A 17,639-nucleotide genomic window follows, 5' to 3' on the forward strand; every position below is an offset into this window, starting at 1 on the left:
TACTTGAAAAAGTTGGCTTGGTAAAATTTGGGCCCTTTAAAAGGTATGAAAATCCCTGAATCCACTTAGGGCCGCAGTCAACTTGAAGCAAAAGATGCGGAGGCTTGGTGGGCTGTCCATCAGTGAATTGGAAGACACATTAAGACAATTTACACTCAAGTGTTACACCAACAATTTAGTCTTCAATTTAATTAACCTACAATGCATTTCGGGAGAAATCTGGGAGGAAGCTGATCTACCTGGAGAAAACCAATGCAATGCAAGAACATGCAAACTCATGAGATCCAAAAAACTGGATCTTAACAAACATCCATCCATCCATCCATCCATCCATTTTCTTTGGTGCTTATCCTCACGAGGGTCGCGGAGAGTGCTGGAGCCTATCCCAGCTGTCATCAGACAGGAGGCGGGGTACACCCTGAATTGGTTGCCAGCCAATCGCAGGGCACATTGAGACAAACAGCCGCACTCATAATCACACCTAGGGGCAATTTAGTGTCCAATTAATGTTGCATGTTTTTTTTTTTGGGGGGGGGGTGGGGGTGGGGGGACTGGAGTGCCTGGAGGAAACACACGGAGGCACAGGGAGAACATGCAAACTCCACAGAGGCGGGTCCAGGATTAAACCCAGGATCTCAGAACTGTGAGGCCAACGCTTTGCCAGCTGAGCCACCGTGCCGCCTCTTAACAAACACTCTAGCTATTTTTTGACAATATCCAATAATTGTGGTAGGTGACACTTGTATAAAAACATGAATCTATTAAGAAAAACAGTAATGCACTGCATCTAACTTTTACCATAAGTATTTTGAAAGCTTCATAAGTAGATGGATTATTGTGTTTCTGGTTGGAAATGACAACATTCCAACTAAATAGAATAAGTGTGCCACATTGTGTCACATGCCCAGAGGCTCTCGACACCATCATTGCTTGTCCTCCATCTGTTTGTGATGGGGGCAGAAGAGCATGTGGGTAATCGAGCACTACTGATTGATAAGGCAGCTTTTGTAGGTCATCAATGGTAGAAGATAAAACGGGAAATACTGAAGCCATCCTCCACTGTCATTATCTTTAAATATAAAAATAAAAGCTGTATGGGTTTTTTTTTTGTGAGCTCTTTTTCATAACATTGCCAAATAATAGGGCTACTCCAAATAGTGACATTTCTTTTTGTGTCCCACATATATATTAATTTCCCCTGGTTATTTATGACTGTTGTATTATTTTGTACACAGCATATTCTATGTTTTGTGTAGAGCTCATATATAACATTAACTAGTTCTGATTTGTCTTTATTTTTTGTTTTTGTGTTTGTCTAGTTTTACTATGCTGTCACCAGTCATCTTGACAGTGCGAAAAAGAATCCCTTCTCTATTGCCTTACCTCTATGTAGGTTAAATATATCAAATAAACATATAGGACACGCTTTATTAAACAAGACAACACACAGTTCTGTGCTGAACATATACTTTGTTATAATGCGTATAAGGACGTGCTTGTAGTTAGCTAGGTTGATTGATGTCTCTCATCCTGATAACAATGGAAATATTTTAGGTAACTTTAATTACATTTACAAGCAAGGTAGCAGGGGGCAGGTAGGCAAGTAGCCAATGGAACACTACTTTTCATTGACTCCAACGAAAATGAAGACTTTTTGTGTACACACAATGTAAATTTGTCCAACTGCATTATTGTTCTTATACACACACACATATATATATATATATATATATATATATATATATATATATATATATATATATATATATGACCATTCCCTGATGGGAATACTTTACCCTTTTCAAATTCCTGCAGTCACTCCTTGTCGACAGTGGTGCAGTGCCACCCTGGTGTTGTGAAATAGCCGGCTTGTAGGAGGTGTCTGTCATCGGCCTGATTCACAACACCAGCTGGGGCACACACACCTGAGGGACGCATCTTCTGCTGCCGTTACTGCTGGATGATGCTTGCATCAGTCAAAAGAAACGAGCAGTCCTTAATTGGACGGCACCTCATGACAAACGACGGGACTAAATCCAGGCATGGTCTATGTGACAAAATATAAAAGTATGCTGCAGTCAGTGCGTAGCCCTGAGTGAACCTCACGTGTTTACAGTATGTGGAGCAGCACTGACAGAATGAGCATCCATCTGTGTTCTCTCAGGCCAGACTGAAGGACACAGAGTGGGGGCCACACAGAATAGTTGAGTAGATGTTTGGCGTGTTAATTCTCAAGATGAAGGCTCTCAGCGAGTTCTTACACATAATTTTCAATGGCTGACAAAATTCTACTCTTTACACATTCACATTCTCCCCATGTACACTAGCCATAAACAGTATTTATTAAAAAAAAAATCTTTGGGTTACAAGTCAGGAATGTCCATAAATTTGCCCCTTCTACATCAGGAGCAGGAATTGGTAATGTACACTGTGCTTCCATTATTATTTTTCTATAAATGAGAATAGCACATTCCTCTGATCTTACAGGTTTACTTACCACTTGAAGACTTTATGAAGAATCCCAAATGCATTTTTTGAATAAAGAGTTCAAACAGGTTTGAACACTTATCCGTGAGAATAATAAAAAGGAGGCCAACAGTACAGATTATAGAACATGATGTCTCCAAGACTGAGTGGATGTAGACATGTCTGAGCCTAAAAGAACAGATTATGATAAAAATGGAAAATGACCAGAGCTTTTACTACAAGTTGTTAGGATCTTTTTTTTCTAGAAACCATGACTGAATTAAAAATAAAATAAGACATGCAGGTAATCAAACAAAGCAATTTGAAATAAATCACGCTAAATAAAAATATGAATGCAACAGAATGACAAATGAAAAGTAGATTTTTTTTTTTTATTCCAAATAACTGGTAGTACAAATATGAAAAATACTAGTACACACGAGTACACAAACAATGAATGTTTGCCTCATCAAAATGAAATGGTAAAAATGAGGTTGTGGTAATGGGTTTGTGTCACCAAAACATTCCCTGGTTGTTTTTAACGATGTGGTGATGTCTCAGTTCATCAGCAATTCCATTTGCACCAGTCTGGCATTGGTGTCTCCGGCCATGTTGTAGGGAATCATCCCAGCGAAGGTTATCAGTGCTCGAGCTTGACCGCGCAGCTGCTGTGATCACAAGACACCAAATGAAGATCAACATACGAGAACTTCAGACGGGATGTGTAAAACCCACAATACAATTTACTATTAGTTGATAAACAGGTACAAAAATATAAAAAATTAAGAGCATGAGAGACACATGTGTAGAAAAGGTTATGATTGACGATTCTTTTGTAAAATATTGTTGACTTGTTTAGATTAATTTGCAATACTAATTTCAAGTGATTGCACCTAGTCCCGGGAGTTATATACTGTTAATGTATCTCAATAAATTAGATTATTCTAGAAATTTTAGAGGACACGGTGGAGCAGCAACATTTGCCTCACAGTGGCAACACGGTTCCGATCCCAGCCGCGCAAGTATGGACTCTGCATGTTCTACCCGTGCCTACATGGGTTTTATCCGGGCACTCCAGTTTCCTCCCATATCTCAAAAAACATGCATTAATTGGAGACTCTAAACTGCCTCTAGGTATGATTGTGAGTGCGACTGTTGTCTGTCTCCATGTGCCCTGCGATTTGTTGGCAAGGAGTTCAGGGTGTACCCTGCCACCTGCCGGATCACATCTTGGATTGGCTTCAGCACTCTCGCCACACTCGTCAGGACTATCGGCTCAGAAAATGGATGGATGGATGGATGGATAGAAATGTTTATTCGTTTCAGTAGTTCATTATGTCAGACTACTGAAAAAAAAAAGTATTCTGATACCCTGTCTTTTATAATTGCTAGGCTTTATCTTGTCAACTCAAACGCAACCAGAAACACTATGGCGACGATGACAACAACAATGGATCGGGTTGTGTATTATTAAAACAAAATGCAGGAAAACGTGTACTGGTGGTCATCGATGCTCTGGAGAAGACTTTAATTCAACAATTGTTTGGGATATGTTCAAGTAATTTTAATACTCCCAAACAGGAAAAAAAACATGCAGCCTAGCAAGTTAGTACTGGCACGAAATGTATGTAAGCACCCCAGTGGTACGTTGAATCATCCTCAAACGTTTGTGTGTGAAGTCATTTAATTACAATTTAATTGGAGCAAATTAGCACCCATTATCTCTGTTATGTTGTAATGTTGATTTTACCAGACTGATTACAATACAAGACTTGAATCACAAATACTTCAAGATACTTAGTATACCTTACACAAGTATATACAGTAAATGAACAAGTCATTTAAATGGACACATTGCTCCATTAAATGGACACATTGCTCCATCTTGTGAAAGGTGATCGGTTATTATTATTTTTTTAAACTCACTGATCGGCCCTAAAAAACCTGATTGCCTTACCAATTATGCCCCTATTTCTTCAAAACTAAAGTTACTGGCAAATTCTGAATTGAAAAAAAAAGCATCTATTTGTGCAAAAACTAGGCAACTTCCTAAAAAATTCACAAATTGTCTCTATAGTATCTTTTCACTGTGTTTTGTTACAAGACACCTCACCGTGTCTCTGTCATCCAATGTCCTCTGAGTTCGTCCCGGTGTGCCTGCTGGCGCCCCCTTCAGACGCTTGTATTGAGTGAACAGGATGTTCATAGAGGCTAGCAGCACCTCTGAGAGGTTGTGACGCACCTACAGCGGAAGTACAAAATAAAAGATTAATTATTATGTCTGAATTGCGATTTCATAATGTTTTATTCATGAACTCATCCTCACCTCGTCACTGAAGTTCCTGAAAGCCGCCACTCTCTCCTCCACACTCTCCTGGCTAAGGGGTAGAAGCTTCAGACGCTCCATCACCTGACACAATGAGCGACAAAAATAATGTGGTTAACCTCACATACTCTCACTTATTATGACAACTATGATACTTCAACATAACAAATGCACTGATTACAATGACTTGTTAAGAAAGCACTCACATCATATGCACGATCAACATGACCTGCATGGTACTCATCAAAGAAGGTCATTAAATCCAGAAGTAGGTAGAAAGTGCTGTCGACGAACTTGTCTCCTGCAATGCCTTGAGAGCGGTACCTGTCAGGGAGACCAATAATCATTTCTATCAACCTCAATACATTCAAATAATATATAATGTAAGTTTCTGTGTATTCTGACCTCTCCGCAATGGCCCCTGCTGTGTTTTTTAGCCTCTCTTTATTAGACTGAGGAGCGCTGACCTGTGCAATGACAGGGCTCAACAACCTGTTCATCAACTCCAACACCTTGTCTGGATTCTTCACAGGACCAAAGTGTGATGATGCAGAGAACACAGGCAGAAGTAAATGGTAGGAGAGTATAAATGAGCTGTGCTCTGGAAGAAACCAAGGCAATAATGGAGTGCTCACCTTGGCCAGATCATAGAGTTTGACTGCTTCCTCAAACAACCCCTTGTTCTCAGCTTCCAAGGCCACTTTACTAATGATAGCTCTGGTGTCTCCTGCAAACTTATCGATGACACCGGGCTGGAGAAAGACAAGACGCAAAATCAGATGGAGATGGAACATGGATAGTTTGACTCTAGAAGTTGCAAGGAAAATTAATCATGGCAGCCATATTGATTTCAGATGAAGACCTTTGTAGCAGGCCACTTTACCGTAAAGGAGCATCTCAAATGATAGTATTTTTTAAAAACATTTATTCCAGTAGTTCAATTCAAACTGACAACCCCAAAAAAATATTTCCTTAGGAATTTGCCTTATGAAAAGGTTTATGAATTTCCTTTTTGAATTACTAAAATTAATGGACTTTTCAAATCTTTGATTCTTATTTATAAAGATGTGTCTGCATGTATTGCTTGACATCTTCAGTAAAAAACTGAATGGCACTCAACCAAGCACAGACCTCCATCAAGACCAAAACCAACCAATTCTAAGATTAGTTGGATTAATTAAAAAGATTACTCAAGTCAACATGTAAAATTGATTAATATTTAAAGGAAAATTCTTACCCTCCTGCTTCCATCCTTTTCCAATCTTCCCAGTAACATATCAAACTGTAATAGATGAAAACAAATCCCAGAAAATTAAGAGGGTGCTCTGAATTTAAAAAAAAAAGTGGCAAATGTTCAATCTAGTTCAATAAGTCCCCCACAAAATGTGGTTTCGATTTCATACATTACAGAACTAGGCTCGGGAGGGATTTTTTTTTTTTTTACAAAATATTTTACTCCATGGTGCTGCCATTTTCCTGTCAGTTCTCCTTATTTCAAGCTCTCGAGTGCATAACGAGATCAAATTTTATGATGGCCTCTCACATTGAGAAATACTGTAATATTACCAGAGATGATAATATAAACTTTATTTTGTCACGAAAAGGCAGAGGCTAGGACCCAGACGCAGGAAGCCGAGACGTAAGCGTGGATTTTATGAAGGTTTGTTGCTAGGCAGAGGTCATATATGGGAATGCAGTCTGAAAGGGCGATGGTACAAAAATCACAAGGAAAAAAGGCTTGGTCCAAAAAAACATGAAAATGTCAAAACATGAAAACGTAACTTCACTTGATATGGCTCAGTAATGCAATGACATGGGATGAAGCAGTTACGTTACCTGACGTTCATGAAGACGTGTATTTACCGGTACACAGCGATCTGGCAACAAGTGGCATGAAAAACATGGCTTAAATAGACAACTTAATCAGGGTGCAGCAGCACGCACGAGGAAGTGGTACATGGCTACGCCACCGCCAGTCGTACGTGCTGTGCAAAAATTTGGAACGTCAGGCCATTGTCCCTTGGGAACCTTAAGTGCAACATAACCTTTTTTTGTAACCTTGGTCAGATCTGTGTCTTGCCAAACTTCTACTTCTGAGGTCATCAGGCAGTTCCTTTGACCTCATGATTCTCATTTGGTCTGAGATGCAATATGAGCCTATTAAGTAGACAGGTCTGTGGCTTTCCTAATCAAGTCTAAACAGTATTGTCAAACACTGCTGGACTCCAATGAACCAGTACAACGAAGATCAAAAGTAATGGAAACCACCCGAGATAAATTTACGAGAATCAAGGCAAATGGTCTGAAGAATTATAACTGGTTGATATTTCAGTTTTTCTTTTTGAATAAATCTGCAGAAAAAATTACATTTTTAGTCTCAATGTGGAGTGCCGTTTGTATGTTAAAAAGGGGAAAAAAAACGGAAAAGGATTTTAGCAAATGGCTGCTATATAACAAAGAATGAAAAATCTAAGGGGTCTGAATGATTTCTGTACCCACTGACTGAATGTTCATAGTAAGATGACCAAAAAATTTTGGAAGGAAGCAAGGTCACCCACCTCTCGACTTTCAATAACAAGTTCACTGACACATCGCATGAACATGTTCTCTCCCTGGCTGTCCTTCTCATTTCTGCAGATAAACATCGTATGCATTAAAAAAAAAATGGTGGGAAAAAAAGCATCACACAATTGGAGCAAAATTACCGTAAAAAGTAGAAGTACTGCAGGGCTTCCCGTGGATCTGTGGACTCAAATTTGCGAGTGTAAAGCATGAGCAGGCGGATAAAGTTGAGGCGCCGCACGGTGAGAGGGTCACCGGGTTCTTGACTCACTGCACATAGATGCCATTTTAAAAACCAAGTCACCTCTCTATCATTGTTTGTTCATTCCTATACTCACGCAGCTGTGCACTTTGGCCAGAGGATTTCAACAACAGCCGTAGCTCATGCAGCACCAATGCCACATGTACGGCATGACTTCGAAGTCTCTCAACGCGAAACAAAAATGCCACGGCAGCCTCAAACTGAGCAGTCAGGAATAAGACCTGGAAATACAGGAAGGGCTGCTGGCTTGCAGAGAAATGGGATTCTCCTATTGGATGAGAAAGTTTTCAAAACAGCATCATATATAAATACAGTACACCGAAATTACTTTCCTCAACCATGGTAAAACCAACTCGTAAATTCTTCAGTAATCCACATTACAAAATAAAAAAATGTAATGAAAATTTTAAAATTGCAGCTTCTTTTAACTTGTCGAAACATGACAAACAAAATCTATCCTGTTTGTCCTACTTTCAGGCAACAGTCAGATTACATACTGGACTGGTCGCCATCAGTAAAAGGCCACATATGAGACAGACAACCACTAACATTCACAACAACACTGAGTAGGAATCAAACCCGCTGTGCTTGTATGGAAGTTAAGTGAGTAAAGCACAATACTAAACCATCCGTGACACATTTACGATTAAATTAAATAATGTACATACAGTACATAAAATCAAATGTCCTGTGATTAGCCACCAGTCCCGAGTGTACCCTGCCCCTCACCCAAAATCAGCTGGGATATGCTACAACTCACCCACGACACAAATGAAGACAAACAGTATGGAAAATGGATGGATGGAAAATGGTACTGGTGACCAACTACTAAGAAATGTGGATTATAACAAAAGGCAGTAATGTGAGTGCACGGGAGGCTTCAGTTTTCATACATTCCAATAATGTAAGTAGCATGCTGGTTTCCTATCATTTGTAATCAGCACAGAGGACCGCCAAGGCTCAGTAAATGAGCGTGAAAACAGCCTGGTTCCACAAAACACTGCATGTGCACCCATTAGCTGCACAGTGAAGCTGACATTGGTAACAATAAAAATGCAATTAAATGTATAAAGGCATTAAATTTACCCACACACAAAGGAATGTCTAATTTGTTCCACATGAAAAGTATGAGCTGTACTCCAGAGATCTAATATTTCACCTTCTGACAGTTCGACTATGCCAACTAAAATAAAAGTGGACGACTTTTGAAAATATTCTCTAATACACAGGTACTTAGTCATCAAGTTTACTTTTTAATTATAACACCTAATCCTCTTGCTGCTTCCAAGTTTGAGGAGTAGAACAGGGTGGACTATGTCAGCCATTTTATAGCCTTATCTCAGAATGGCAGCGCTTTAGTTCAAAAAGCACTGAGCATATGTGAGGGAGAAGAGTAAGAGAATGAGAGAGGGAGAGAGAGAGAGAGTGAGAGAGCTGCAGCGAGAGAGACAGAAAAAGCAATGACGAGAGGAAAAGGGAAGAAAGATAAAATGTGTGAATGTTTGAGAAAGACCAAATGCACAAGCAGAAGTGGGAGGACGGTGGAGAAACAACAAAAAAGAGGGATAAGGGAAGAAGAAACAGAGCAAGCAGGACGCAGTGAAAGAACGACAAGAATAGGCCAAGTGAGGCGGGTAAGTGCTGGCGGAAACGGAACGAAAGAAAGCTCTGGGCTTCATGTCCCGCTGTTGAGCAAGATGGAGGACAACGGGGAACATGGTGCCAGGCAACTGAGGGAGCTGAGGCACCGAGCGAAACCAGAATGGGGCTTGAGGCTGCACTTCCAGCTGAGCAGAGAGGATGGGAGAGGCGACACGAGAGAGGATGAGGGCTATTGAGCGCAGCCTACAGTTTTATAAGAATGCGGCAGGATCATAGTGCAAAAACAGTCAGAGAATAAGACTGTAGAAAACAGAGCCTGCTGTCCTTTTTGTTTTTTTTGGTCACAGATACGTAGTTAGTTCCTTTTCAAACAAGTCTCAGAATGCTTAATAAGAAAAGTTCCTGACATGTGAAGATGCCTGTGACCTGCAAGCTTGCTAAAAGTACCAGATAAGAGATCAGGGGTGAAATGGGTCTCTTATCTCAGTAATAAACTATATTTAGGCTAATGACTTGTTATACTTGGCAAAATCCAATGATTCAATTCTGCGGCAGTCTGCAAAGCGGACAAAAAAGGAGGCATTTTTACCATTTGGGCAAGTTTGATAAACACTCGCATCACTTTTTTTTTTTTTTAAACAACAAGAAAAAAAAAAATTCTGAACTAGGGGTGGGGGCAAACAAAAAAAATGGACTAGCTCGTCTTTTCAAAGCAATGAGACGAGAGCTCATATTCTTCTGAATGCATATATATCAAAGTATGCCGGTAAAGAATAGAAGTCCATCCCTCATAATTAAGAACAAAAACATAATTTTTTTTTTCTTGGTTGGGGGATTACTCGGTTGGTGCAAAATTTATAGGATAACATTCTAAATATAGTCGATAGTAACAGCCCTATACTGAACTCTTCATTTAAATTTTAATCTCCATCTGGTGTGCATCACAACATTTATTATTGATTTATGAAGAACATTTGGGGTAAATTTTTCCTCTGCTTGAAAATATCAGCAAAATACTACATATCCAATGCTAATTTATTCCCCTAAATGATCAATGGAATTCTTGTACTGCAATCAGATACAGTACCTATGTTCCAGAATTCCAGCATCATTTTTAAAGGAAAACAAACAGAGCACCATACATGTATTGAATATCCTTCTCCATTCCACTTTCACTAAAACTGTATTTGTACTTGAATGCCTGGAAGAGAGTTGTTGACTGTTTGACTCTTTAATGGACATTAAACTTGACATTGATATGTCTCAAACGATGAGCAACTAAGTTGCTATTGTTACTATTTTAAGGTCCTTTAAAGTGACTTCAGATTTGTGTCCATTTTTCCAGTAACTAATCAACCATTTTCCCCCTGCTTATAATGACCAATCTGGATTTGTTTCACATCATCATCACAGGTAATTGTGGCTTCTTGTCAAAACAGCAGTCTGTGTATTGGTACTGTTGTGTAGTAAAATGTGGTCAATTTCATTGGAATTTGTGAATCCCCCTGGTTTGTAATAATTTTTATATTGGATACTGATCAAATATCATTATAACAAAAAAAAAATCTATACAAATCATCAGCAATTTGACAAAAACAAAGAATATGATTGCAATCACAGATTTCACCGTGTTTTAGTATAATGGTGTAACATAAAAATTGCAGCAAAGGAAATAAAGCTTCACAGTTGACCCATAGTTCTGTGAAAAACTGTGACAGTTACTGTACATACCGTAGTCCTCTAGCAGTTGTTTCTGTAGCTGTGGCAAGGTCAGTCTGTCCTGAGGGGAGCTGCTGCTATCATCATCGAGACAGACCTGATTCAGCTGCAGGGAAAAAAAATTATGCAACGATAATTCAGATGACAGTAGATAACTCAAGAAGCAGATCAATAGCTGCATTAAAAAGGTCCTTATATTGTGAGCAGCAAATATTTCAACAAAGTGACAAAACAGACATAGTACCTTAAGCCATAAATAGTCTTCAGTCTTGTCCGCCACTTCTCCATGGTTATCGCTAATGTCACATTTCCCAATGAGGCAGTAAACAGCTCGCTTGTAAGGATCAGCACTGTTCCTCAGCACTCTGCGGTAGTGGAGACGAAGCTTGTTCTCTGAAGTTGGGGAAAGGCTAAACAGTGAAGATAAAAAAAGATGGAAGATTAAGAAGAGTATACTATCGTATAAACAGAGAAAAGAAATTCTCACCGTCTGTCTGGGCTGTTTGCATACTCTTGAAACCACGTCTTGAAGTCTCCTAGCTGGTGCTGCACTCGGTTAATTACAATCATGGCTGCGTTCAGGTCCCCACAACGTAGACAATAGTATATCACAGCCCAGACTGGGTGGCCCTCGATCTCACCATCCTGTTGTATGAGCAGACATATAACACTGGAACAAAGATTGTCTATTCCTATTTATTTGAGTCATCAGTGATTAAAATGAACTCAGACACGCTACACCGACTCCAAACTCGAGTGGCATCATTTTTCTCGTTAAATTTTATAAAACATGATGAGTGAATTAGAGCCATTATAGAAATGTTTATAGGACAGTACATTGAAACCATTGGTTACCTGCATACCAGGCAGGGGACCTGGTAACTTGATGTTAAGAAAGCTGCGGACAAGTTGGTACGTTCCCGGCACCCCTCCTAGTTCGGCCTGATGAAGGTTCCCGAACACAGTCACCATGGTGTAATTTTTATAACTGTAAGACCGAACACAACCCACAGTACCTTAGTCAGCTGTATCGATCCCTCCATGTTTTTAGCGGATTATCCTCACAAGGGTCACGGGAGTGCTGAAGCCTATCCCAGCTGTCAACGAACAGGAGGTTGGGTACACCCTGAACAGGTTGCCAGCCAATCGCAGGGCACATGGAAACTGACAACAGTTGTACTCACAATCACACCTAGGGGCAATTTAGACTCTCCAATTAATGTTGCAAATTTTTGGGATGTAGAAGGAAACCGGAGTTCGCGGAGAAAACCAATGCAGGCATGGGGAGAACATGGGGCCAGGATTGAACCCTGGACTTCAGAACTGTGAGGCCAACACTTTACTAGTCAGATGTCTATCATAAGTAATTTTAGGGGCTACATTATCACCATGTTGTCAACATTAAGGCTAAAAAGGCCCTAAAAATGTCATGTAAACACAGCATAGAGAAGACTAAGATTAACAAGCCTGCTAAATTTGAATAAGAGGGGATCCCCAAGTAATTTTATTTCAATCCAATTTCAATTAAACTGACAATCATTTCAGAAATGCATTATAATCAAACAAAACAACCATAAATAAATTAATGGTTGGTTAATGGTTGTTGTCCAATCATCAGAGAAAAAACAAAAAAAAACAAAAAAAACAAAACAAAAAAAAAAAAAAAAATCACAAATTCTGCCAGGATATGTAAACTTGAGCACAACTGTACATATTATCCAGTGATACGTACCCCTGTCAGACTGGAATGAAAGTGTGGGCTACACCTTTCTCATAACCTTCATATGGCAGTAGCATATTGGAATTAAAGTGTATAGCGTTTTCATAACCGATTTATGGTGACATACATTTATAAAATGATGAGGTTTTTTTTTATCCCCGCCCATTTTCATCTTACTAACTGGACGCTGGAGTGGTAATTAGGCCTTATTAGGTCAGCACAGCCAACTTTCAACTAACTCACAACTAAGCAGCATAGCCAAACGAAACATCATTTTGTTGTTAGTCGGGGAGAGAACTCTAACTAGGGATATGCGCCAGCACTGTGTTTTAGCTCTGCCCACAAAATAAGGAAACTTCAAATAGAGGAAAAGATGCTTGAGCTATATCTTCACAATTCAGCACTACGTACAGTATATTGTTTAATGTCGTTGCAGATTTTTTCAGCATTTATCTTCAAACATATTTAATAAATTTAGAAACACAACACACTTGGTACCACTTTAATTTCCTCATTATATGAAGATTTGAATCCGGGCATTTACCTTTTCTCAAGGAAACCGAGCGCCTGCTGTACAAATGCTATTTGCATCTCAACTGAAGTGCGACTCTTCAGTGTGTCTTTGGCAGGAACCAGCAAAACATCAGTCATCTGTTTCACCATCAGCCACAAGTCTGACACATTCTAGAGGGTAGATCGTGGCTAATGAGAAACACTTACATATAGAACTGCTAAAGGAAGTCATATTTGCAGTTACATGTAATGATATTACCTTATCGTCCAAGCTTTCTGCTACAGATGCACATAAATCGCCCAGATTTGGCTGAATGTGACCATTCACAAGCTTCTCGTTAAAAATGTAGATCTAGAGGAGGAAGTGGGAGTTATAAAACAAACGAATAAAAGAGATTACGCAATAAGCAGACAGGAAAATGTGCAGTAATATTTTATTGACATTTGAAATCACGCCATAAATTTTAAAAAGCCTACCGTTCCATCTTTAGTTTCCAGACTAAAAGCAAAACATTATGACCATCTCGTGAAATGGTTCACAACAAAAAACAGCAAAAAGACAATTACAATACTGAAGAGGTCGTCAAAAAATAGGAGAAAAACAAGACAAATAATGCTGCATGCAATGTGTCGACACATTGTGTGAGGACGTGGATCATGACACACAGTGAAAGTCACAGTGGATAAGTGAGGGTAGGCAACAGGAGAGGCAATTTACCCACAATCCTCCCCCTGCTGCCGAATCAATCAATGTTTGATTTGTCTTCCTGTGACCTAATTTTTATTTAATGATCGGGCATCTGTGCAATTGAAATTTATCCATTTTATGTTTGAATTCAGAATTTATTTATTTATTAGAATATGAGTCGATGATGGAATGGTCTACGACAAATTAATACCAAGATTAATGGCCTACAAGTTAAAAGTAGACTATGCCGATTTGATCGGTGAGATCAGTAAAGGCCGATCATGGGCATTTTATACTGATAGGTTGATCGGCTTTATTGTAATTTCCTGAACTGATCAATTACGTTAATGATCAGCTCCACAAAAGACATTCACTCTGTGTGGCAGGCAATCGTGCCCAGTATATTTGAATACAAAAGAAAGATTATTTTTAGTACTCGCATCTTTTGATGTGGAACTGTAAATATTTGATGGCCAATGAAGTTATTAAAAAAAAAAAAAAAAAAAATGACTGCATGGGACAGACAAGAGGGCTGAGAGAACATGTCATGCGCTGTTCAGACAAGACCAATTTGGTCTTTAATAACTGCACTACGTCAGACTACTGCAATAAAATCTTGTATTCCGATCTTGCTGCATCCAGTTTTTTGTTTTTTTTTAACGATCATTGGACTTTAGCTTGTCAATTCAAATACAACCGGATACACTCGCTACCGTAGGGATGACAACACAAGTGGATCGTGCCGACTGTATTACAAGAAGAAAATGGGGGGAGAAAAGTGTGTTGGTGGTCACCGGCGCTCAGGACAAGAGAGGACGTTTATGTCAGGCTTGCTTGAGGTATGTTCACGTACTTTTAATAAGATATGCCTAGCAAGCACACAACAAAACGTTATGTATGGTAGTATAGCAAGCTAGTGCTAGGGCTCGTGGTTGCATGTAAACATGCTGCCGTTCTGTTGAACACATGAGCTGATCAGAGCAGTGAAGTCCAACATTTTTGGAGCCAAGGGACATAATTTACAATTGAAAAATCTCATGGCTCACAAACAGATAAAAATGTCACAAATTGAAAATACATTAATTGCAATATTTACTTAACTGCCATCTAATAACCTAACCTAACCATAAATTTGTTGTCTGTCAGTATGTCCCACCACCATAAATACATATAATATATATGAATATAATATTGAAATATACTAATATAATCATTTTTAAGTAATTAAGTACACAAGTATATAATATTTAAAACATATACAGTAAATGAACAGGTCATTTCAATAGACTCATTGCTTTATCAGTTATAGTTTTTTAAAACTCACTGATCGTGATCTGCTGCAAAAATACTGATTTTGTAAAGCCTACTTAAAAGAATATAGGTTATGGCAATATTTTAAATTAGATCACTTCATCCATCTGTTTTTCAAATGGCTTATCCTCAACAAGGGTTGCAGGAGCACTGGAGCCCATCCCAGCTAACTTCGGGTGAAAGTCGGACTATACCATTAACTGGGGTGAATATTTGTCAATGGTAAATACCATATTTTTATGTAAAGTATAACTCACATCTTGCTTTTTTTTTTTTTTTTCTAACGTTTTCTTTCCATTGGAATGACTCACCTGACGTCCATATGCCACCTCCACGCTGTCCAAAGCACTCCTTCCTGGTGCTGTTATTTCGCTCACAAAGTTGGGCTACAACAAATACAGCAACAAGCACCTGAATACGACGCACATGGTACAAAATCTTTTTAATGTACACGAGAAACCCATTTCTTGTTGCTAATCTGGCAAGGGGATGTACGTATATCGAACTTTTGTTATTGCTGTTTTTATTCATTTCTAAACGTGAAAAACTCTTGAGCCTGTTGGGCAAAACTGGTGAATATGAACCAGCTGTTATGTTTCAACATTGAAAATGTACAATAACGCATTTCTTTTTCCTGAGATTGGTACGAAGACCCTGATGCTTAAATTAAAAAAAAAAAAAAAAAAAAACTTATACTTGTGGGACTTGTTTGTATGAAATGGATCAAACACAGCTAGTGCAAAAAGAGTAATACGAGCTAAGCAATTTGGTAGCAGATTTGACATATTGAGAGCAAAAAATGATTTGAAGTTTTTTTAAGATGCTATATTAAACATTTGAGAAAGTCGGAAACGTGTCTTCAAATGGGTGAAATACACCAAAAATAGACATATGCTTTTGTCTTCATTATTTAAAAGGAAAAGGTTGCGATAGCATTCTATTTTGGGGAAAGTTTGTTTTTTTATGATAGACCGTAACTCAACTAAGCTGGTCTATGGATACGCAAGACAAGGAATTCAACCTACAACCTTAACATTCTTCTCTGCAAAACAGCAACAACAATTGGCTTGTAAATGAACAGTAATGGCAAACTTCCTTTTTATGACATTGTTTTGCCATAAATGTGAAGGCTGCTTAAGCTTCATCGTGAGAGTCGTGTACCTCTACGTCTTGACTGAAGTCGAGGGCATCCTCTCCTGCTCCGAGAAGAGTGTGCAACACTCTTTGCTTCACCTGCTCCCACTGTACCAGCATGGACTCTCGGTGGTACTCTTCGGCCAGCAGAAATGTCTGAAACACACTTTGCGTCATTTAAGGTATATATTGAAATATGTCTAACAGACTTTCCAAAAAGGATGGAAATGGCAGTAGTGAATACTTTATTCCAGAAGAGGCAGGAACGTAGGGTGAACAAGAAGGGCTAACAAGAGCAGCGGAAGAACCACGCAGGTGTATTACATTTTGTGCAGACGATATAATCTGAAGGAGGTTACTGACTGTAAGGTAGTGGTAGGGGAGAGTGTAGCTCGACAGCATAGAATGGAGGTGTGTAGGATGACTCTGATGGTGGGGAGGAAGATTAAGAAGACAAAGGAAAAGCAGAGAACCAGTCCGTGGAAGTTGAGAAAGGAAAAATGTTCTGCAGCCTTTCAGAAAGTGGTGAGACAGGGTCTCGGTGGAGAGGAAGAGCTCCCAGAAGACTAGACTTCTACAGCCAAGGTGATAAGAGAGACAGGCAGGAGAGTACTCTGTGCACTTCCTGGTAGGAAAGGGGAGAAGAAGACTTTGTGGTGGAACTCCAAAGCATGGGAAGTAATACAAGAGGTTAGCGAAGAAGAAGTGGGACACAGAGGACTGAGGAGAGGCAAAAGGAATACATTGAGATCCGACCAAGGGCAAAGGTAGAGATGGTGAAGGCTAAACAAGAGCCTTATGACAACATGCACACCAGGTTAAACACGAGAGGAGAAAAGCATCTCTACAGGTTGGCCAGATAGAGGGATAGAGATGGGAAGGATATGCAGCAGGTAAGAGTGATTAAGGATAGAAAAGGAACTGTGTTGACTGGTGTTAGTAGTGTCCTAAATAGATGGAAAGAATACTTTGAGAAGTTGATGAATGAAGAAAATGAGAGAGAAGGAACAGCAGGAGAGGCAAATGTGATGGACCAGGAAGTAGCAATAATTAGTAATCGGGAAGTTAGAAAGGCACTAAAGAGGAAAAATGGAAAGGCAGTTGGTCCTGATGACATACCTGTGGAGCTATGGAAGCAAATTGGATAGGTGGGTGAGGAGTTTTTGACTAACTTGTCCAAGAGAATACTAGCGGGCGAGAAGATGCCTGAAGAATGTAGGAAAAGTGTGGTAGTTCCCATTTTTAAGAACAGTCAAGTCAATCCCCTTGGACCTGGATTGAGGCTCTAGGAAGAAGAGATTGCGAGGATGGATGAATTAAAATACTTGGGGTTAAC

The 17,639-nt window shown here is 39.3% G+C and overlaps 1 protein-coding gene across 2 annotated transcripts in view; it reads right to left on the bottom strand.

Moving 5' to 3' along the window:
• Window positions 1–2,844: 2,844 nt before the first annotated feature.
• nup93 (nucleoporin 93) overlaps window positions 2,845–17,639 on the bottom strand; it is a 34,314-nt gene continuing 19,519 nt past the window's right edge. Inside the window, exons 5-22 of one of the 2 annotated variants that reach the window (XM_061823413.1) lie at window positions 16,331–16,459; window positions 15,481–15,555; window positions 13,430–13,522; window positions 13,202–13,341; window positions 11,793–11,925; window positions 11,425–11,582; window positions 11,182–11,347; window positions 10,950–11,043; window positions 7,693–7,884; window positions 7,498–7,624; window positions 7,351–7,423; window positions 6,030–6,074; window positions 5,428–5,544; window positions 5,198–5,316; window positions 4,999–5,116; window positions 4,793–4,876; window positions 4,580–4,708; window positions 2,845–3,131 (exon numbers count right to left, since the gene is read on the bottom strand). In XM_061823413.1, the coding sequence (XP_061679397.1) occupies window positions 3,024–3,131; window positions 4,580–4,708; window positions 4,793–4,876; window positions 4,999–5,116; window positions 5,198–5,316; window positions 5,428–5,544; window positions 6,030–6,074; window positions 7,351–7,423; window positions 7,498–7,624; window positions 7,693–7,884; window positions 10,950–11,043; window positions 11,182–11,347; window positions 11,425–11,582; window positions 11,793–11,925; window positions 13,202–13,341; window positions 13,430–13,522; window positions 15,481–15,555; window positions 16,331–16,459 (2,100 nt within the window). In that variant the 3' untranslated portion in view covers window positions 2,845–3,023. Of the gene's footprint in view, window positions 3,135–4,579; window positions 4,709–4,792; window positions 4,877–4,998; window positions 5,117–5,197; window positions 5,317–5,427; window positions 5,545–6,029; window positions 6,075–7,350; window positions 7,424–7,497; window positions 7,625–7,692; window positions 7,885–10,949; window positions 11,044–11,181; window positions 11,348–11,424; window positions 11,583–11,792; window positions 11,926–13,201; window positions 13,342–13,429; window positions 13,523–15,480; window positions 15,556–16,330; window positions 16,460–17,639 lie in introns of both variants that reach the window. The other variant, XM_061823412.1, reaches the window with a different exon arrangement.

This window comes from Syngnathoides biaculeatus, chromosome 6 (genome assembly GCF_019802595.1).
Source record: "Syngnathoides biaculeatus isolate LvHL_M chromosome 6, ASM1980259v1, whole genome shotgun sequence".
NCBI lineage: Eukaryota > Metazoa > Chordata > Actinopteri > Syngnathiformes > Syngnathidae > Syngnathoides > Syngnathoides biaculeatus.